The 22925-nt window shown below is 48.6% G+C and overlaps 3 protein-coding genes and 1 long non-coding RNA gene across 4 annotated transcripts in view; 2 read left to right on the forward strand and 2 right to left on the reverse strand.

Moving 5' to 3' along the window:
* LRRC9 (leucine rich repeat containing 9) overlaps positions 1-3537 on the forward strand; it is a 58266-nt gene extending 54729 nt beyond the window's left edge. The window contains 2 exon segments of the mRNA XM_061559314.1: positions 761-971; positions 1877-3537. Coding sequence (XP_061415298.1) covers positions 761-971; positions 1877-1913 — 248 coding nt within the window. The 3' untranslated portion in view covers positions 1914-3537.
* Positions 1-22925, forward strand: part of LOC133347227 (uncharacterized) — a 344284-nt gene that overhangs the window by 281600 nt on the left and 39759 nt on the right. The gene's annotated exons all lie outside the window — the stretch shown is intronic.
* Positions 3684-4967, reverse strand: LOC133347219 (gastrula zinc finger protein XlCGF62.1-like). The gene has a single exon (XM_061559313.1). The coding sequence runs from the start codon at positions 4872-4874 to the stop codon at positions 4134-4136; it is 741 nt and encodes a 246-aa protein (XP_061415297.1). The 5' UTR covers positions 4875-4967; the 3' UTR covers positions 3684-4133.
* LOC133347222 (zinc finger protein 214-like) lies at positions 10823-18610 on the reverse strand. The gene is made up of 5 exons (XM_061559315.1): positions 18211-18610; positions 15203-15309; positions 13682-13759; positions 12795-12929; positions 10823-11994 (listed from the first exon to the last, which is right to left on the reverse strand). Exons 1-5 carry the CDS (start codon positions 18498-18500, stop codon positions 11102-11104), a joined length of 1503 nt encoding a protein of 500 aa, XP_061415299.1. The 5' UTR covers positions 18501-18610; the 3' UTR covers positions 10823-11101.

Genomic DNA, 22925 nt, shown 5'->3' on the forward strand with positions numbered 1-22925 from the left:
GTTTCCACTGAATCGGATGCCATTTCATCTAAAAAAAACAACGTATTTAATATCAAGTCTTCTCCAGCATGTGAATGATGGACGTGATCAATGGTTAAAATAACCTTTTCTTAAACCATTTTACTCATGTGGCTGATTGTTCTTTACAATCTTTCTGAATAATTAATACACGTCCCATAATAGGCAAATGAGTGTAATCATTGGTGTCAAATTTGTCTCGAAGAATGATTGCGGCATCATTCGATGGTTGCGGTATTTTGTGTAAATATTTTGTACATAGGCGCGACTAATTTTGACCCAACACCGGGTCCCGCCTTGTTTGTATCAGATCTAATGTTCTGGTCGAGCCACCACTATAAGATATTGTTCTTTGGATAAATGTAGCAGTACTCTTCCCATTCCTTTTTAAAATATTAATTTCATTGAGGCAATGTGCGGGCCCGTTACATCACGTTGTGATGCACGTACACACCGTCAACCGGTTATAAAGGCCGGAACAGCACACGAGTGGGTGGGTGGCCAGCACCACGCTCGGCCGCCTTTGTCTCCCAAGTGGCGACGTTTACACATCGCACCAGGTACTCATTCTAGGCTGAGTCGGCCTAGGGGAGGCCCAGGATAAGTCACTGGTGTTGGTAGCCGTGAGTGGGAATCGAACTCAGGTAGCCGCTGGGTTGGTCGCGCGGCACGCTCGCCACTTCACTCCCGCTCCTCACAAGTGTGCGCGCACATGCACGTGTGTGCGCCTCGGTGTCTGCAGACCGGCGGCCACGCCAGCACAACGGCTTCCTGCTTCCCAACCCACGCAGCTACCACGCCGAGCTGGCCCTCAGTGAGCTGCGGCCGCTGGCGGCTCCGGTCGTGGCGGCCCAGGGTCTGCGGCGAGTGCCCTCGCCCCTTCAGCACGGCGCCACGGCCGCCCGCGCGCCGCCCTTCCCTCCGCGACTGCCCTCCTCCGCGACAGGGGACAGGTGCGCGGGCAGTGGTCGCACTGGCGCCTCGCAAGCAAGAAGAGCCTGGGTTCCATTCCCCACTCGGGCGCCTAAGCGTGGAGTTTGGATGTTCTCCTGTTCTGCACGGGCTTCGTCTCAGTTCTTCGGTTTCCTCCCAGAGCTATGACGGTCGTACAATGAAATTGGAATTGGCCAAACATCCCAACGCTGAGAAATTACCTGAAAACAACTCAATTGCGATTACCCAAAGCGGCATCGCCGCCTACAGCGGAAAAACCTGGCAGGACCCTCCAGAAAAAGATTGTTGAAACTCAGTGAGGCTTTCATGGGAAACACCATTCAAACTGTAAAGGCAGACATCAATGTTTCATGTGTTCAGCGAGATTTTTAACTCTTTCCAAGAAACGTGGAAAGTAATAATGAGTTGGCTGTCTGCCAGTCACACAGGAGCACAATAACGCTGGCAGAGATGATTGAACATGAACAAACTTGAGTACTGTATATATTTGTGTTGCTCTGAGGGACTTTCCCTATAGATAAGCGTCTAAATTGACCAAAGGTTTCATGGCCCAAAGCTTGGCGATCAAAACCAGCGCTAAATCGCTTCTCCTCGGCATCTGCATCCTGGCGGCCGGAATGCCTCCTGACGAAGTCGTTGAGCATCGCGCCAACCTGTGACGTCGCACACAGAGTGATGTAATCGTGTTGTCCCCATTTGGAACGTCATGTCATTATTGACGATTGAATACTTCCGAGAAAAAGTATGTTGGAAAGTGTTTTAGAATCCATGCAAATGAAATTTTGTTTAAAAAAAGTACATTTGAAATTCCACACGGTACATGGCAAGATCTTTTTTGAATAAAATCTCACTTGTGTCTTTCTCACAGAAATGTAAAGCTCTCTTGTTTCCCCCCCCCCCCCAGGTCTTCTGGGAGTGCCATGCCAAGGAAGACACTGTGAAGCCAGTGCGGTGTACGGGATCAACACTCACAACCTTCAATACCACCGCTGCCCCTATGGGGTCACAGTACGCAAGAGTTACATCGAAATCTTGATTTGCATCTAAATGTTTGTCATTCGTTATTCCTTCACTTAGTTTACGGTTTTGTGTTTTTATTCAATGCACTGATCTACATACGCGGGAATGTGAATGCACCGATTTGATTTGCTGTAGTCTTTAGTTTTTTTTACTGGCACTGGTAACAGTGAATATCGAATGTGTTGGCTTCGAAGGAAAGTGTGCGCAAACTGCCGTGTCGGACTGGAAGCATGATGCGCAGCGCACACCGAGGTCACAGGCATTCTGCCGCACAGCATTACAGGGAACTATCACAATACTAATGTAAGCCTAACATATGCAGCCCCATTGGGCCACCAGGCTTAAAAAATCCTATACGTGTAGCATAAACCTAAACAGGGCCACACTTATTCAGTGTTGTCTCCTTAAGCTCAGATACTTATTCTGTTTCTACCTTTATCCCAGTTGTTGGTGAATATCATCACTTGCCCGGAGAGGGCATGCGTGTTGCGCCACATTGTTGTATGCAGTCATGAAGGCCGTCTTTATTCCCACGAGCTAGTGGTAGAAGATGCACAAACTTCACAAAAGCACAATGTGAAGCATGTTTACTGCTGGGTGTCGAAGTGCAAGTGTACGATTTGTAGATGTTGAGAACAAAAAATTATGGGATTTTCTCTTCGTAAAATATGGCAGTATTCAATTGTACATAATTATAACAAAGCATTATAAACTGTCACTTGGTCTGGGCAGGATGTAGTGCACTGACTTGCCAGCCTGGAACAAGTGCTCCAAGCATGATCGCCTTTCTGCAGGGGAGTTTGTAAACTGCTTGAAGTATGATGAACAATTCACAGATGCTTATTCTGCTTCAATTCCTTTCACTACTTCCGAGCGAAAACTCAATAAAAGCAGCGTTTGTTACATCACTCTGCACATGTGCATTGTCACAGCGTTTTTACTGACAGTTGTGCTCACAAGTTACAACTTTAGAGTGGAAAATACTGACTTTTTACTGTGCCCTGATTGTCGCATTGAAAGTACATTCAGGTTATAGCAACACGCTGATTCAAGGAGCTATTTTGAGCATCATTAAGCCGAGTTTTTTTTTTCAGAATGATGGGCCAAATACATAAAATCAAAACAATGTTTTTACTGTCAGCCACTGCGAAGATCAGTGACAATATCTGAACTGATCACGGCCACCTTCACCAACCTGCACTGACCAGCAGTGAATTATGGTTAATCAACCTGCATGACCGCACCTCCGATTAGCGGGGTTGGCTACATGCTGTGTGAAAGAAGTTCAATAAACAGTGTGGGGAGGCCTTCATTCAGCAATGGATTGACAAGAGGGTTTTATTTAAAAAAAATATATAAATTCTATCACGGTAACATCTGTATACTGTCAACATTAAAGAGTACATACATACATGCCACCAGGGCAAATATAGATTTGAGAATTTAAGCATCAATAAGGGTAAAAAATCATGAACGAGCAAATTTTTACAAACCTTATACAGTATCTCGTAACTTACCATTTGATCATACAAATACTTCATAACTTACCATTCATATTGTAAGACAATTTATATTGAAAATAATATATTTCATACTGTACAGGATTGAAATAAAAACGCTGACAAATAAAATGAAGAGTGTACTGTCCTGTAAAATATATTCACACTCACGAGTGCAGCGTCATCTTCGGTGCAGTCAAAAGATTGCATTGCCCACCAAACACCATCGCGCCGTAACATGGTGCATTGCTATGCGCTATGCGCATATTGGCCGCAACGGATCTAAACAAACATTCTATGACCCATTTTCAATGTGCGCAATGCTCAAGAAACGTGTCTTATTATAATTTTACTCTAATTTTGAAAGTACCGTAGATGGAGCATTTTATTATTTATTTATACATTTTTTTTGCCCCATTAATATAATGGTAATAAATCCAAATTTCATTATACTGAAACTTCGATTATTGAATATCCGCATATGGAGGTATTACTGTAATTTTAACAGCCTTTCTATTTAATTTTTACAGCTTACATATGAGGGTACATGGTGAGCCAATGGCATTTCGGTGTCCATAGTCTGGATAAACTTGAAAACACTCACCGCAGCTTTTAGTTCAAGTAGAATGTAACCAGATGTTTTCACTCAACAGTGTGCGTTCTAGAATGTTTCTTTAAAGTGTTTATTCGTGAAAACCCTTTCCCACACTGGGCGCACACATGTCGCTTCTTGCCCGTGTGCGTTCTAGAATGTGCCTCCAAATTAGAAGGATGTGCAAAGCCCTTCCCACACTGCTTGCACACGTGTAGCCATGCACCCGTGTGTATTCTCGAGTGCGTCTCTAAATTAGAACGCTGCGAAAATCCCTTCCCACACGTGGAGCATACGTGTGGCTTTTCGCCCGTGTGCGTTCTAAAATGTGCCTCTAAGTTAAAACGCCTCGGAAACGCCTTCCCGCACTCGGTGCACACGTGTGGTCTCTCGCCCGTGTGCGTTCTAGAATGCGTCTCCAGGTGGGACCGGCGTGTAAATTCCTTCCCACACTCCGTGCACGCGTGTGGCTTCTGGCCGGTGTGCGTTATTAAGTGAAGCTTTAGGGAAGATCTGTGTGAAAATTGCTTCCCACAATCTGTACACGCGTATGGCTTCTCGCCGGTGTGTGTCCGAACGTGCATCTGCAATTGATAGTGATACGGAAACCTCTTCCCACACTCCTTACACTCGTGTTTCCCCCCGCCAGCAGTGCTCGTCACTTCACGTGCTCCCGACTTGTCCACTTGTGTAGATGCCTTCTCGCGCGTCGAGTGCAAGCGTCGCTCCTCTCCTGTGTGCGTCCTCCTGGTAGTCCGTCTATAAATGCACCATGCGGCGCCCTCAAGCATCTCCCCACACTCGCTGCAGGTTTGCAGCCTCTGTCCGGAGCATTTGACTTCATTACATTTTTTTACAAAGCATCTGCCAAAGTTCTTCCCGCATTTTGTGCACAAGAGTCCCGCCGTTTCCTCTTTTTCATCTGTGGAGTGAGGTGAAAGCAAAATACAAACACCAGTTGACGGCACAATAGCATTACGAGGCGTTCACAACTTCTGGCCTTTTAAATACATGACTGTAGTGATGTCACTTGAAATGTATTTATTTCATTATTTACTCTTCAAACCATTATCAAAATCTAGGACATACGTTTTAGGTCTATATCTACTAGATAACTGATGTGCTGAGGTTGTGTCTTTTAATAGACAGTGACAACAGGGAAGTGCTCGTGTCAAATGGGATAAAAAGATTTCATATTTCACAACTGTCTCAACAAAATACAACCCAATGGACTCAAGCCATGCTCTCATCTTGTTCGACAATGATCTTATTCATTGAGGCACATATAATATATTGGTGATAAAAACCAAAACAAAGCATTTTCTCAGTCATGTGATCAAGGGAATCTTACATTGACCAAGGTCTTCCTTCAATAACTCCACCTCAATGAAGCTCTGGTCTGGAGTGGCCGAACATCCACGGGAATCCTCCATAGTCTCGCTGGCTTCAAATGGATCTGTCTTCAAATCTGGAGATGTAATGTAGAAGACACACAATTGTCTTTGATGGGAGGTCTGATTGATAAAATAACAAGCAGTGACACAAACCAAATCAAGTTTCTTTCACTACTTTTACAAATCGGATTTGTGCCTTAGTTTGGCTCTTTGAGTCATGCAGCACCAGACCAAATGTCATTCACAACTCCAGTTACCAATCTACCTGAAGAAGAAAGTGTTCAGAAACTTTGCTATGAACAAACCATTTAACAAAAACTGTAATATGTTTATTGAAGCATAGAGAGATCCACACTTGGGATTCATGCAGCAGTGGATTAATCATAATATTAAATACAGTATTCATATGATCAACAACATATTCAATACATTGTTCCAATAATTGAAAAGTTGCATCCTTAGTTTCTGACAAAAGCCAGTTTACAAGAACTGCCCTCTCCTGCAAGCGGTCAATGATAAACCTTCCCTGGATCATTCTCTTAGATATTTTAGACTTCAATGTTGCTTGACACCATCGACCATGCCCAAAACTACACCGCATCTCCGGCGGAGAGCTCCTTGCATGGTTCTGCTCTCTGTGTCTGTAGGAAGGACTCTTACTGTCTCTCTCCATTTCAGTTTTCACCACAATCCCCAGCATCTCGGTGTCCAGACTCCCCTCCTCTTCTTGCTTGTTCATGACCGCTCCTGTGCACATGCGTTCACACTCGACTGGCGTGAAGACAATCATCGCCGTGAACCTCTAGATCTACCGTCGTGTCAATCTTAGAATGTATAGTGGTGGAATCTGCAGATCCCAGTGGGAGTGAAGTGAATCTAAATAATTTCGTGCCAATCTATATAGAACCTGTAGAGGTGTGTGCATATAGATCCAACACGTGGTCCAATGGCATGAATCTGTTTTACAGGAAGCAGTAAGTTTAATTCATAATTTCTAGGAGGGTCTTGTTTTATATTATTCAATGTTTAGGCAAGTGTGTGTTATTGCACTGAGAGTGTCTTGCAGTTGTAGCAATTATTTCACTTATGGCCAGTTGTGTTTTTCAGCTAACAAAATTCTATTTTATATCCTGATAGAATATTAAGGCATTCATTTCTGCTCAATTTAATATTTCCATACAAAGAAGCAAATTATAATCTTTTGACCCTGGTACAGAAATAAAAATTACTAGAATAGAGCAGAATGAAATGGAGATTTTAGTTTTGGAACGTGAACAAAAAATGTGGTCCATCATTCCCCTGTGTGCCAAGTGATCTCACCAGCATCTGGATCTTCATGTTTAATCAAGTCAGGGTGCAGCTCGGGACATGCACGTTCTTCTCGTTCTTGTTTGATGAATGCCAACTCAATGAGTGAATCCATCTTAGGAGTCAAGAAATAAATTTTGAAATCTAATTGCGACACGTTTATATAAGACAAGGATATGCCCCCTATAGCCTTAGGGGCCATCCATTTAATAGGTACGCAAAAATCTGTCAAAACTTGACCCATCCCCCCTCCCTGCGTATGTACGCCTGACGCACCCCCCCCCCCCCCGAATCCTATAGAACGGCCGATATTTAATCCACGCAGACATGATCAAGGATGAATAATATAAACGTGTTTAAGCAAACAGATAGTCCACCGCCGGCTGCATTACATAATTCAGTTGCGTACCTTGGCCACTTATTTTGCCGAGCTGCTTGACAGCTGCAGTCAGTGACATGCAAGTGACACCTCTCCCACAGTCCCACCTCTCCCGGCAGTATTCGCTGTCTGACAGCTGGAGACACTGAACTGTGGCTCATTTGAAGGCCAATGTAGACAAATTATTATCGAGGCTTCACCATCCCCCCCTCCGTTTCCTATGCGCACATTGTCAGTAGACCCCCCCCCCCCATACGCAAGCGAACGCATTTGGGTTAACCGCCCCCCTCCATGCGTACGTGCTAAATGGATGGCCCCTTAAGAGACTTTTGGGGCAACTGCTGTTTGCGAGCACCTATTAAGGCAAGCACAAGGGGTGGTGGTGTGGCCAGAACCACGCCCGACCGCCTTTGTCTCCCGGTCCCAATGTTTACACACAGCACTTACGGCCGAGTTGCCCTAAAGGAGGCCGGTGAACAGCTCAGACAGTCTTCGCTTGCAGTAGCCGTGCGTGTTTGTCAATTCAACGCAGTGAGCGAACCACCGCTCCCCACAACACAACACAGTAAGATCCACACAGGGCACACAGAATGAAGTCCAAACATTACAACAGCTGTCACCACTCAAGTGTCGGTGGCATCGCCACGGCTCTTGTGCCAGGCTAGGTGCACATCGAGGCTCTCGCCGCTGCTGATTATGGGGCTGCCTGCGGTGCCAGACGAAACCAAAGATGCCCCCCCCGGTGGGAGCCTTTAACAAACTGTTGGGGCAAGTGCTGTTAGCGAGCACACGTGGTGAGCACACGTGTGTGGCCAACACCACGCCCGGCCGCCTTTGTCTCCCCGATGTTTTACACACCGCACCAGGTACTCATTTGAGGCTGAGTCGACCTAGGGGAGGTCCCAACAACCAATTCAGATGACGGTCAACTTGGGGGTTTGTCCGCGAGCGGGAGTCGAACTCGGATCGCGATCTAAGCTACAGGAGGTCACGGCGCAGGCCCAGCTGCCATGGGTTGACTGCTGTGCCAGGCTAGGTGTCTGCCACAGATTCCCCGGCCGCCTTTGTCTTCTCAATGCTGATGTACAAGAACGCACGCCCAAGGACGCACGAATTAAACAACAACAACAAAAGCGTTGTCCACGTACGCCAGGAACTGTGAAACTTTAATGCGAACGTGAGCGACCAGATGGAGCCAACGGAGGGGTGAGACGCAGCGACGAGACGCGGCACTCGAGACAAAGGGGAGGGCGAACACACGAGTATCACTTGATTCTAGATTTGAAGATTTGTGTGATTTATTATTTTATTTCTATTAATTTTTATTATTTATTTTTTTACCTACGTGACTTTACCGAAAAAACCTATACAATAAATTTAGCTGTGACGGTTTCCACCTAAGGACGGAGACTTTTGTTGCCTCCGAAACGTCGTGATTTGTTATTTTATTTCAATTTTATTTTTCCTACGTGAAAAAACCTAAGAGTATGAATCCTTGCGGTCACGAAAGCTTCAAATCTAGAAAGATAGGGAGGGATGGGCTGCGTGGGGTGGCACTCAAAGCTCTGCCCCCCCCTCCTCCTCCACACTCGACGTGGACGTGGTTGGCCGGAGAGGTTCGCGGTTCGGATATCCGGCAGGTCGCCCCTGGTTAATATTGCGGGTGGATTAAAGGTCGAATAGAGGAATACACTTTTGTGTTTGTTTTGGGGGCGGGGGGAGCTCAATAATGCAGAGATTTTTTTGCACGGCAAGTGAGTTGTGACGTCAAATCTGTCATGCTACCCGCGGGCGTGGTGGATCCAAGTCCCGGGGCGAAGCCGGGTCGAACAGCTAGTCTATCTCCATATATATCAAAGGCAAAGTTGTGATGAAAAAAAACCGGAATGAACGAGAGCTGTGGTGGAGTCGATGAGTCCGGCCCAGATGTCACATTCCTCGGTAGCTCGTGTGGCCGCATCACTTTACCGGTTCCATTTTTTGTGTGTGGCCATTAATGCTGAATTATGTGATAACGATTTGAATGAGTGAGGTTATCAAGTAATTTCCTTGCCATCTCCTCATCGGGGGAAGGGCGCTTTAGAAGTTTAAATTAGTATTACTAATTCACTCTCAGTCGCCGCATACGTTTCGCGGTATACGACTAAAATCTTGCTAGCGAAGCTGCCCTGGCCCATGGACTGGTGGTAGCTGATGTCGCTTGGTCCTATAGCAAGCAGGGCGAGAACAGCGATATAATTATCGAGTCATACAGCGTGGGCTTCCACGAGTAATGAACCACATCCCCAATGATCAGTCACATTTAGGATCGATTAAGAGATGAACAACACTTCATCAAGCTCAGGAAGGTTCAAGGAAAGGCACAAATCTGCAATACTGCGATGGGCAAAACGTCCTCCTCATCATTGACACTGGAGTTGTGCAGATGAGAATCGATTATGTGCAACGTACGTAAATGTTATGGAAATTATATGCTGTTATATTAACGCTAATGAAGAAACAATACAAACGAAACGGCAAAGATGACAAAAAACGATTGAATTAAATCGCGATCGAAACTGACAGCTTGCCACACCGCAGGGAGGGCGAATCATTATTTGCCTAGTTAAATTTTCAACGTATGATGTAAACCCCTCGTGCCAATGTTTACTCTGCAATAATCACTCAAAATATGCATTTTACATACTGTATATCCTGGTCCGTTTACATATTGGCACGTCACCATAAATCTGTTTAATATTTCTGTAAATAAATGTAGTAACTGTACACGTGCTATCAAGGAGGGCCATTGCCAGAAACGTCGCCAATTGTTACATTTCTTTTTTTTAAAGCAGCGGTTGAAGAGTGTAGAGTTGTGTGCTTGTGCACCCACTACCAACGCAGCATCACCATAGAAATGTACGCAATATTAATATTTCTCACGTGACAGTTGCTTTTCCCTCTGATTTCTCATTATTTCATTGCTTTATTTTTTTGCTTGTCCCAGGACACTCTTGCAATGAGACTCCAGTGGTCTCTTCAGCTCACACGTGGTCAAACAAATACTCTCTACTCGACTGCCACGTGCTCAGCAAATGGGTTAACAGTGCAAGCAGGACCCCCTCTTGACAGCGAGCTTTGAGAACTCATCGAGATAAAGGACTGAATATCACTACACGAACAAGGACTAAAGATTTTCATCAAAGTATTCGGTGCTTAAATCCCCGAGTATCTCACAGCCCCTTACACCTCATCTCAATCATTGCGATGCCTAGTTGTGCTATTTTAGCTTAGGGGGGGGGGTCCCCTTGATGACAGCTGTCTCTTTGCGGCACAAGCGGACGTAGCACCGGCCTGCAACGGGGCATTCGACTCTCTGCAGGATACAATGTTGCTATTGGTTGTTACAATTAAGTAATTAGAGTTTTTTTCCCTTCAAATTAGACCATGACACCGGCACATTATGGCCGACTCTTTTCCGAATGACGTCACAGGAGCTTTAATGTCCACTGTAGACGGTGCGGGTCGATACCCACGCATGATTATCCAGGGCGGCAGGGCCTTGACCCTAGAACTCTGCAGCAAGCAGGAAACGCGCCACCACTCGGCTGCATCACACAATTACGACGCATCAATTAAAAACAATGTACCAACAACAAAATCACGTGTCTTTGTCCTGTAAATGTTGAATATAAAAATTTATTACAAATGATTTTATGTTCACGATACATGCAAAGAATGGGATCAGAAATGTTTAATTCCTATGTTTATAGTTGATGTCTAAACCACTAACTTCTAATAATCATAGCTATTTTGGGAGTTAAATCGTTATCCCTAGTTGTGATATTTTTCAAACCATGGAGCTGGTAATTCATGATTGCGCGTATAAACGTAAGGATACGAGAAGCGCATTACGGGAATGCAGCTGGGCAGAGCTTGACAAAAATAAATGAGAATTTCAAACCAGATGGAAAATGTTTAATTCGAGATTTCCACATCGCAGTGTGTTACAGAATGCTTCTTTAAACGAATGCTCCGTGAAAACCCCTTCCCGCACTCCTTGCAAACGTGTGGTTTTCTCCCCAGTGTGTGTTCTAGAATGCACCTTTAAGTCAAAATGTCGTGAAAATCCCTTCCCGCACTCCTTGCACACATGCGGCTTCTCTCCCGTGTGCGTTCTAGAATGAATCTTTAAATAAAACCGCTCCGAAAACCCCTTCCCACACTCCTCGCACACAAATGGTTTCACCCCAGTGTGCGTCATAACATGGGTCTTTAAGTTGCAACGTTTTATGAATCCCTTGCCACACTCCTCACACACGTGTGGCTTCTCGCCAGTGTGTATTTTATAATGGGCCTTCAAAGCGGACCGCGTTTTAAACCCCTTATCGCAATGCGTGCACACTTGTGTCTTCTCGCCAGTGTGTATCACGCTATGTATTTTTAAACTGGAACACGTCGTGAAGCCTTTCCCACACTCCTTACACACGTAAGGCCTCTCGCCGGTGTGTGTTCTAAGATGCACCTTTAAACCGTAATGATGTGTAAACTCCTTCCCACACTCCTGGCACGTGTGCTTCGTCCCACTGGCATTGCTCATCACATTGCGCACCCCCGACTTCTCATGTTGCGTGGACGCCTTTCCGCGCATCGCTCTCGAGTATTGTTGGTCATTTCCGGTGTACATCCTCCTGCGTTGCCTCTTCATGTAGAACGTGGAGCCTGCGAGCATATTCCCGCACTGCGCGCAGGCTTGCGCAGCCTGGCCACCTCCATTCACTTCGTCCACCTTCACTTTGAAGAATCTGCCGGAATCCTCCCCACACTCCTCGCACAGGAGTTCTGCTTCATCTGCCACACATTTTAAAAAACAAACTGCGTCACTTGCAGTTGCATTCAAACGACGGTCAGTTTATGGCCTGACCCATAACTTTAAAGTGTCACTGCAGCAGTTAACCCCAATCAATACAGCTACACCTCCTGGAAATCGCTGTTTTTCTGCTAAGCGTGACTTGGAACTCTTGGCAGTCTGGGTAACACAGCCAAGATCAATATTCACTCAGGGAAATGGTTTGGGTTGCATCTTCCTTTAAGTGACTTCCTCGAGCTTGCGTCAGATGGGATACAACTACAGTATTACTCACCGCTGCTCAATACAGACGGTCTCGGGTTTACGACATTCCGATTTACGGACTATCCACATTTACGATGTTTATATAACGGTACCATGGATCGATATACGATAGCAGCAACTTGATTTACGACGTATCGTCCGGCATGACTATGAACACATTTGAACAAGAGTCGGTCTGGTTTCCGACGTGACTTCATGGGGAGTTTTCTATTCAAGTCTTTTTGTGGATGTTTATCTATTAGGCCCTGTTAAATGTGGCTAATAAAAGGAAACAACACATGTGCAAGTGATGTTTCTACCGTTTCTACCATCTATGGGAAAATAAGGTGCCATTTAAGACGATCCGATTTATGACTACGGAGTTTCCAGGAACACATTGTAACGTCGTAACAGCCGGGACCGTCTGTCCATCTCACTCGCAGTCTCCATGGTACACACACGAATCGAATCACTATTTGACTTCATTAAACTACAGAGGTCGTATTTGTAATGTGATGCGATCAAAAGAGATTCATACCTTGGCACATGTCGTCTGGTGACAATTCCACCTCGATGAAATTATCGGTCTGGATTTCCAGATATCCATGGGCATCCTCTGCCTCCTCTGAGCTCTCATCGACTCCTTCCAATTTAATTGCATTCATTTCTGGAGCTGTAATTAACAACGTGCATCTTTGTCGTTAATGAATGGGAGCTCTAATATATATTGTGTGTGGATATACAATACAAGGCAGTCATACAGGCGAAACATGGATATTTCTCACAACACACTTATAAGTATACTCTTTGGTTTTTTCGGTAAAGTCACGTAGGTATAAAATAAAATAAATCACGACGTTTCAGGCACAACATAAGCGTCCATCATCAGGTGGGAAAGCCATGGATGCTTGTGTTGCGCCCGAAACGTCGGGATTTATTTTATTTTATACCAATACGTGACTTTACCGAAAAAACTAAAGAGTATGGATTTCTGCAGTCACGAAAGCTTCAAATCAACACTTAGAAGTCTTAATATGTTGTCTCAGACTCTTTGAATCTTCTACTTCCAAGTGGAAGTAACATTTGCCTGCTATTATCTTTTACTATACTTTTTTCCAAAAAATACCTTAACTTTAAGCGACTTATATTTTGAGGTCATTATTTAAGCACTCTTTGAAATCTCCAGATACACATTTTCATAGCGCTAGTCTCAACATGAAAAGGTTCATACCTTCTTGGCCTCAAGAGTTTGTGGAGCTCCAAATAGGAAATATACGCTTCAATCAGCATCCTTAAAACCCTCCAAACATAAACAAATTGTAGGGATAACGTAACCTGTGACCTCTCTTTTAATGTCTTAAACTATTGAGGCATCTCAGATTGTGTAGTTTCCATCAAGCTGCATGTAGTAGCAAGGGGTCTTACCATATTCCTCTGCTTCAGTCTTCACCACAATCGTCAGCATCTCAGAGCCCAGTATCCCTTCGTCTTCTTGCAACACAACTGCTCCCGCACACGTACGTTAAATTATATTTATTCACAATCAGCTGGTTCAAGTGGCCAATACCATACACATGCACCACAGAAACACGAGCACCCAGATTTAAATCCAGGTGTTATGCCCTCCCCGTGATAAAACCAGCTTCGCAAATGTAGCAAGTCGATGGTCTTGGCACAGTTCAAATGGCTGCAAAATGTTTACTTAGAAATTTGTAAATTACTTTAAAAACATTATCGAACACAACTAGGTAGGACAACGTATTCGGGAACACGTGCCTTCGGTTTAACAACCACAGCAAGGAGATCAAGAACTATTGAGTGGTGATAACTACTCACGCCTGCAATCCAGCACTGTGCAGGCCAGGGTTGGTGGATACCACAAATGTTGTGAAACTTCCTTCCCGTGGGGGTCGAGGAGGTGCCGTTAACTGGTTCGCCAGGAGAAAGGCAGTGCAGCAAAGTGCATACAATTGTCATCAGCCCCTTCTGTATGGGAGACAGCGTTGCACCCTTGCAGGTGTGCTTCACCCCTCGGTGCTCCGGTTTCCTCCAACATGTATAAACATTAATTGGCAGAAAACTGTTTCATATATAGAGGATTGCAGAGCTTTGGCAATTGTTGGTGCCGTCTCACCACCTGGCTACCTTCCAGCTCGTCTGCGGTTCCTCAGCAATTGTGAGGTAGAATTTGCATTAATGACGCTATATAAAACGTAAAACTAAATATTTACATTATTATAACCATCGTCAGTTGGACATTTCTTCACTGTTACTATGGCTTTAAGTAGGGCACGGTGATGGCAGGAATGCGGTGGATGACGGGCAGTCATAAACACAACTCAAATTGCAAATTAACCCAATGGCACTACTTCATTCAAGATGCCTGCCTGGCAAGAGATAAGAGCGTGAATTATCGCTTTTACAAAGCTCAGGTAGTGTGATGATGAGGTCATTAAGGCAGGGAGTTCTTCTGAGGGTGGGGAATGAGAATGGGATTGGATGAAACAATGATAATTGTCATCTGTGTATAGTTAATCCAATAGCAAAGGTGGTGGCATTTCAGACTGATGATGATGATGATGGTCTCCTTGCTGTTGTCAACATGTCTTAGCTATCAATGGACAAGGCTGGCACATGCCCTCATTTCGTGTCATTACTTTCATAAGCACTTTATGCAAAGTGTGTAAAGTGTGTGTTCATCATACGATGAATAAATATAATTTCTGCAGAGCCGACAGTCAGCAGAAGCCACATAATGGAATGGCCCCAGGAAAGAATTGCACACAATAATTTCAAAAGGAATTGCTGCTTCAATAGAACTATCACACTCGACCAAAATATTACGCAGCGCCATTTCACGCTTGCAGAGAGGTGTGTGATATTTTAATCTGGTGTTGTAATGATTACACGAATTCAATCGTAGGTTGTGTGTCCAAGTCATCTCACCAGTATTAACATCTTCACCCGTCGCTGTCAGGTCAGGACACGTCCAAGGCCTTGGATTTTCTTCATTCTCTTGTTTGATGAATGGCAAGTCGTAGTGTGAAGCCATTCTAGGATTAAAATATATATAAACACACTCATGTATACATGTAAACTAGTGTACATACCACGAAACACTGCTGACGTGGACAGAAAGGTAGAGAATGAGAAAATACACCAGATGGTATAACTGCAACACGGGGACATGAAAAATACCATTCACCTGCAAACGCAGACCTCGCACATTCATGTGTTCTTGAGAGCTTTTGAACTCTTTCCACCAAGGTTGGAAGCAATAACGCATTGGCTCTCAGCCTGTCTGTTATGCAGATCCAATAATAATACCTTAAGTAGAACCCGATTAACCATAATCAGCCTCCCAATTAGGGGGATAATCACCCGAATGTTGTGGTTGTGTTGCGGGATTAAAAAAAACATTTAAAGTAAAAACAACGCCTTCAGTATGAAGTTGGGTTTTGCTCATAATACAGGTTTTTTTAGTTAGATCACGTAACTACAGGTCTTTAGTCTTTCCAACCACGGGGGTTTTCAGGAACCTAACCCCCCCTATTTTCCACAAGCCTTTAGTCTCACCAACCGCGGGCATTATCAGGAACCTAACCCCCTATTTTCCACAAGCCTTCAGTCTCACCAACCGCGGGCATTATCAGGAACCTAACCCCCTATTTTCCACAAGCCTTCAGTCTCACCAACCGCGGGCATTATCAGGAACCTAACCCCCTATTTTCCACAAGTCTTTAGTCTCGTCAACCGCGGGCATTATCAGGAACCTAACCCCCTATTTTCCACAAGCCTTCAGTCTCACCAACCGCGGGCATTATCAGGAACCTAACCCCCTATTTTCCACAAGTCTTTAGTCTCGTCAACCGCGGGCATTATCAGGAACCCAACCCCCTATTTTCCACAAGCCTTCAGTCTCGCTAAACGCGGGGGTTATCAGGAACCCAACCCCCTATTTTCCACAAGCCTTCAGTCTCACCAACCGCGGGCATTATCAGGAACCTAACCCCCTATTTTCCACAAGTCTTTAGTCTCGTCAACCGCGGGCGTTATCAGGAACCTAACCACCGCGGCCCAAGGCGAGAGACTGACTGCTTACATGCGAAGGCGGCATTGTTGATCTCTCTCTCATATTTACATATCCCACGACCACGCCACTGATCGCGTTGTCTTCACTTCTCCCGTGGCGACCGTCGTGTTGTTGGTTTCTTTGTGTAACGGCGGCGACGGCGGCGGCGGGGGATCTCTCTGTGCGGGAGCTAAATGGGGGAAATGTCCGAGTGGTGCTTCGCGATGCTCGCACGCCAACACGGGCGGACTTGAGGAGCGAGCTCTTAAATCCACCACCACCACCAACCACCAACCACCCTCCACGCCATCATCACCACCACCAACCACCCTCCACCAACCACCCTCCACCAACCACCCTCACCACCAACCACCCTCCACGCCATCATCACCACCACCAACCACCCTCACCACCAACCACCCTCCACCACCACCAACCACCCTCACCACCAACCACCCTCCACGCCACCACCACCACCACCAACCACCCTCCACGCCATCATCATCATCACCACCAACCGGCAGAACCGTACAACATCTTCTAAGACTTTGGTTCCAATGGCCACCTCGCTGCTCATGCAAGTCGCTGTGTGGGGGGGGGGGGGGGGGGGGCTGTGTGTGTGTGGTGGGGGGGGGGCTGTGTGTGTGGGGGGGGGGCTATGTGTGTGGGGGGGGGCTATGTGTGTGGGGGGGGGGCTGTGTGTGTGGGGGGCTGTGTGTGGGGGGGGGGGGGCTGTGTGTGTGGGGGGCTGTGTGTGTGTGGGGGGCTGTGTGTGTGGGGGGGCTGTGTGTGGGGGGGGCTGTGTGTGGGGGGGGCTGTGTGTGTGGGGGGGGGCTGTGTGTGTGGGGGGGGGGCTGTGTGTGTGTGGGGGGGGCTGTGTGTGTGGGGGGGGCTGTGGGGGGGGGGCTGCTCGTGTGTGTGGGGGGGGGGGGCTGTGTGTGTGGGGGGGGGGGGTTGTGTGTGTGTGGGGGGGGCTGTGTGTGTGGGGGGCTGTGTGTGGGGGAGGACTGTGTGTGTGGGGGGGGCTGTGTGTGGGTGGGCTGCCCGTGTGTGTGGGGGGGGGGCTGTGTGTGTGGGGGGGGGGCTGTGTGTGTGGGGGGGGGCTGTGTGTGGGGGGGGGGCTGTGTGTGTGTGGGGGGGCTGTGTGGGGGGGGGCTGTGTGTGTGGGGGGGGGCTGTGTGGGGGGGGGGGTGTGTGTGTGGGGGGGCTGTGTGTGTGGGGGGCTGTGTGTGTGTGGGGGGCTGTGTGGGGGGGGGCTGTGTGTGTGGGGGGGGGCTGTGTGTGTGGGGGGGGGGCTGTGTGTGTGGGGGGCTGTGTGTGTGTGGGGGGCTGTGTGTGTGTGGGGGGGCTGTGTGGGGGGGGCTGTGTGTGTGGGGGGGCTATGTGTGTGGGGGGCTATGTGTGGGGGGCTGCCCGTGTGTGTGGGGGGGGGGCTGTGTGTGTGGGGGGGGCTGTGTGTGGGGGGGGGGACTGTGTGTGTGGGGGGGGCTGTGTGTGGGGGGTGCTGTGTGTGGGGGGTGCTGTGTGTGGGGGGGGCTGTGTGTGGGGGGCTGTGTGTGTGTGGGGGGGCTGTGTGGGGGGGGCTGTGTGTGTGGGGGGGGGCTGTGTGCGTGGGGGGCTGTGTGTGGGGGGCTGCCCGTGTGTGTGGGGGGGGGCTGTGTGTGTGGGGGGGGGCTGTGTGTGGGGGGGGACTGTGTGTGTGGGGGGGGCTGTGTGTGGGGGGCTGCCCGTGTGTGTGGGGGGGGCTGTGTGTGTGGGGGGGGGGCTGTGTGTGTGGGGGGGGGGGCTGTGTGTGTGGGGGGGGCTGTGTGTGTGTGGGGGGGCTGTGTGGGGGGGGGGCTGTGTAGGGGGGGGGGCTGTAGGAGGGTGGGGGGCACCTTACTCGTGCAGGGAGCCCCACTCGCGGCGGTGCAAGAGCTGCCAGTCCTCTCGCTGCTGCTGCTGTTGTTGTTGTGGTGGTCGCCTCCTCCTCGCCGCCGCTGCCGTCGTCGTCGTCTTCATCTCGTCGAGGAGGAGGCGGCGGCGGCCCGCGCCGCTGACGCCGCCCGCCCCGGCGGCTCGCCTCGGCACCCGCCGGGCCTCCTCCGCCTCCTCCTCCCGGCGCCTGCGCTCGGGCGCCGTCGTCTTGAGGCGCCGAGCGTGGCCGCTCTTCCTCTCACTCCTCCTGGGCATGGCGAGGGGCGACAGCCGGAGGAGGAGGAGGCCGAGGGAGAGGTGACGAGGGGGGGGACGCGGGGGAGCGAAGTCCGCGGCGGCGATGGTGAAAGAAGAACGCGAAGGTTGGAGGGGGCGGGGGATGAAGGGGTGGGGGGGGGGCGACAAGATGCGGTGGCAAGACGACTCGCGCGACACACACACCCCACACACACACCACACACACACACCACGCACACACACCCCACACACACACCACACACACATACCACACACACACACCACACACACACACCCCACACACACACCACGCACACACACCACGCACACACACCCCACACACACACCACACACACATACCACACACACATACCACACACACACACCACACACACACACCCCACACACACACCCACACACACACACCACGCACACACACCCCACACACACACCACAGACACATACCACACACACACCACACACACACACCCCACACACACACCACGCACACACACCACGCACACACACCACACACACACCACACACACAACACACACCACACACACCACACACACACACACCACACACCACACACACAACACACAACACACACACACACACCACACACACACCACGCACACACCCACACACACAACACACACCACACACACACACCACACACACAACACACACACACACAGCCACACACACCACACACACCACATACACACCACACACACACACACCACACCACACACACCACACACACACACCACACACACCACACACACACACCACCATACACACCACACACACACACCACACAGCACACCACGCACACAACACACACACACACCACACAGCACACCACACACACCACACAGCACACCACACACACAACACACACACCACGCACACAACACACACACCACACACACACCACACACACCACACACACACACCACAGCACCCCACACAACACACACACCACACACACAACACACACACACTACACACACACCACACACACACACCCCACACACACCACACAGCACACCACACACACCACACACACACACACCACACACCACACACACAACACACACACACACAGCACACACACACCACACACACACCACGCACACACACACACACACACCACACACACACACACACACCACACACACCACCACACACACCACACACACACACACACACACACACACACACACACACACACACACACACACCACACACACACACCACATACACACCACACACACAGCACACCACACACACCACACACACACACACACCACACACCACACACACAACACACACACACACAGCACACACACACCACACACACACCACGCACACACACCACACACACACCACACACACACAACACACACCACACACACCACACACACACACCACACACACCACACACACAACACACACACACACAGCACACACACACCACACACACACCACATACACACCACACACACACACACCACACACCACACCACACACACACACCACACACACCACACACACACCACACAGCACACCACGCACACAACACACACACACACCACACAGCACACCACACACACCACACAGCACACCACACACACAACACACACACCACGCACACAACACACACACCACACACACACCACACACACCACACACACACACCACGCACACAAAACACACCACACAGCACACACACACCACCACACACCACACCACACACACACACACACACCACACACACACCACACTCACCACACACACAACACACACACCACACACACACAGCACACACACAACACACATACCACACACACACACAACACACACACACTACACACACAGCACACACACCCCACACACACACCACACACACCACACACACCACGCACACACACACACACCCCACACACACCCTACACACACACCACACACACACACACACACACACACCACACAGCACACCACGCACACACACGCACACACACCACACACCACACACACAACACACACACCACGCACACAACACACACACACACCACACACCACACACACACCACACACACACACCACGCACATACACCACACACACCACAACACACACACACACACCCACACACACACACACAACACCACACACACACAACACACACACACACACACACACACACACACCACACACACCCACACACACACACACCACCCCACGCACACAACACACACACACCACACACACACACCACGCACACACAACACACGCCACACACACCACACACACACACCCCACACACACCACACAGCACACCACACACACCACACACACACACCACGCACACAAAACACACCACACAGCACACCACACACCACGCACACACACACCACACACACACCACACACACCACACACACACACCACACTCACCACACACACACAACACACACACCACACACACACAGCACACACACAACACACATACCACACACACACACAACACACACACACTACACACACAGCACACACACCCCACACACACACCACACACACCACACACACCACGCACACACACACTCACCCCACACACACCCTACACACACACCACACACACACACCACACACACACCACACAGCACACCACGCACACACACGCACACACACGCACACACACCACACACACAACACACACCACGCACACAACACACACACACCACACACACACACACACACCACACACACACACACACCACACACACACCACCAACACACACCACGAACACACACAACACACACCCCACACACCACACACACAACACACACACACACCACGAACACACACAACACACACACACACCACACACACCACGCACACACACACCCCACACACAACACACACAAACACCACACACACACCACGCACACAACACACACACACCACACACACACACCACGCACACACAACACACGCCACACACACACACACCACACACACACACCACACACACGCCACATTCACACACCATATTCTTAGGTTTTTTCGGTAAAGTCACGTAGGTAAAACATCAAAATTAATAAAAATAAAATAAAGATCACGACATTTCGGAGGCAACACAAGTCTCCGTCATCAGGTGGGACCGTCACAGCCAGATTAGCTGCATCAAGTGAGGCAATGATTCAAGATGTAATCCCTTAAAAGCGAGTTGAGGGGGGAGGAGAGGGGGGGGGGGCTCATCAGAATGTGGTAGCCAATGAATGGAACGTATCGGGAGGGAGGGGGGGGGCCAAAAGGGTGGGCGACGGCGTGGAAGCGATTGTGCGCAAGCGACACACTGCTGCACACGCCAACGTCTTGGACAGGGAGGGGGGAGGGGGAGGCCTGATACACATGATAGAAAATAACGAAAATGCCCATGTTTATACCAATGCTGGCTGAACAATGAAGAGAACAGTAAAGAGATTACTGTTACTGTTAAACAGTAATCTCTTCATTGTTCAGCCAGCATTGGTATAAACATGGGCATTTTCGTTATTTTCTATCATGTGTATCAGGCCTCCCCCTCCCCCCTCCCTGCCCAAGACGTTGGCGTGTGCAGCAGTGTGTCGCTTGCGCACAATCGCTTCCACGCCGTCGCCCACCCTTTTGGCCCCGCCCCCCTCCCTCCCGATACGTTCCATTCATTGGCTACCACATTCTGATGAGCCCCCCCTCTCCTCCCACCTCAACTCGCTTTTAAGGGATTACATCTTGAATCATTGCCTCACTTGATGCAGCTAATCTGGCTGTGACGGTCCCACCTGATGACGGAGACTTGTGTTGCCTCCGAAACGTCGTGATCTTTATTTTATTTTTATTAATTTTGATGTTTTACCTACGTGACTTTACCGAAAAAACCTAAGAATATGAATCCTTGCAGTCACGAAAGCTTCAAGTCTAGAATTCACACACCACACACACAACGCCCACACCATACACACCACACACACACACAACACGCACACAAATCAATTTATAACATTTTTCACATGCGTTTTTCTGGATTTTGTTGTTGTTATTCTGTCTCTCACTGTTCAAATAAACCTACCATTAAAATTATAGACTGATAATTTATTTGTCAGTGGGCAAACGTACAAAATCAGCAGGGGATCAAATGCTTTTTTCCCTCACTGTAATTCGCGTTTTGTTAACGTGACACACTTGTTTTGACTAATTGGCCGTGTCGGGTGGTGGAGGCTTGCGACACATTGACACTTACGCGATCTAACCCAGAAGCCTTTATTATGAACAAATCACCTGGTACGGCTATTTTAATACACGACAGTTAGGAAGGACAAGATCAAAGGGCTCGCATAATGCACTTACATAATGTACCTTGACTCAGTAACACCCCCCCCCAACACTCATTGTAC

Source organism: Lethenteron reissneri, chromosome 25, assembly GCF_015708825.2.
Source record: "Lethenteron reissneri isolate LAM-NWPU_2019-01 chromosome 25, ASM1570882v1, whole genome shotgun sequence".
NCBI lineage: Eukaryota > Metazoa > Chordata > Hyperoartia > Petromyzontiformes > Petromyzontidae > Lethenteron > Lethenteron reissneri.

What these genes read in the sequence shown, in the direction of transcription:
- LOC133347219 (XM_061559313.1), bottom strand. Translation starts at nt 4,874, where the DNA reads ATGCTTGAGGGCGCCGCATGGTGCATTTATAGACGGACTACCAGGAGG.
- LOC133347222 (XM_061559315.1), bottom strand. Translation starts at nt 18,500, where the DNA reads ATGCCCAGGAGGAGTGAGAGGAAGAGCGGCCACGCTCGGCGCCTCAAG. An exon ending in GAGTGGGGCTCCCTGCACGA is followed by an intron (nt 15,310 to 18,210) that starts GTAAGGTGCCCC and finishes TTTTAATCCTAG; the next exon opens with AATGGCTTCACACTACGACT. An exon ending in GGGTGAAGATGTTAATACTG is followed by an intron (nt 13,760 to 15,202) that starts GTGAGATGACTT and finishes GTGCGGGAGCAG; the next exon opens with TTGTGTTGCAAGAAGACGAA.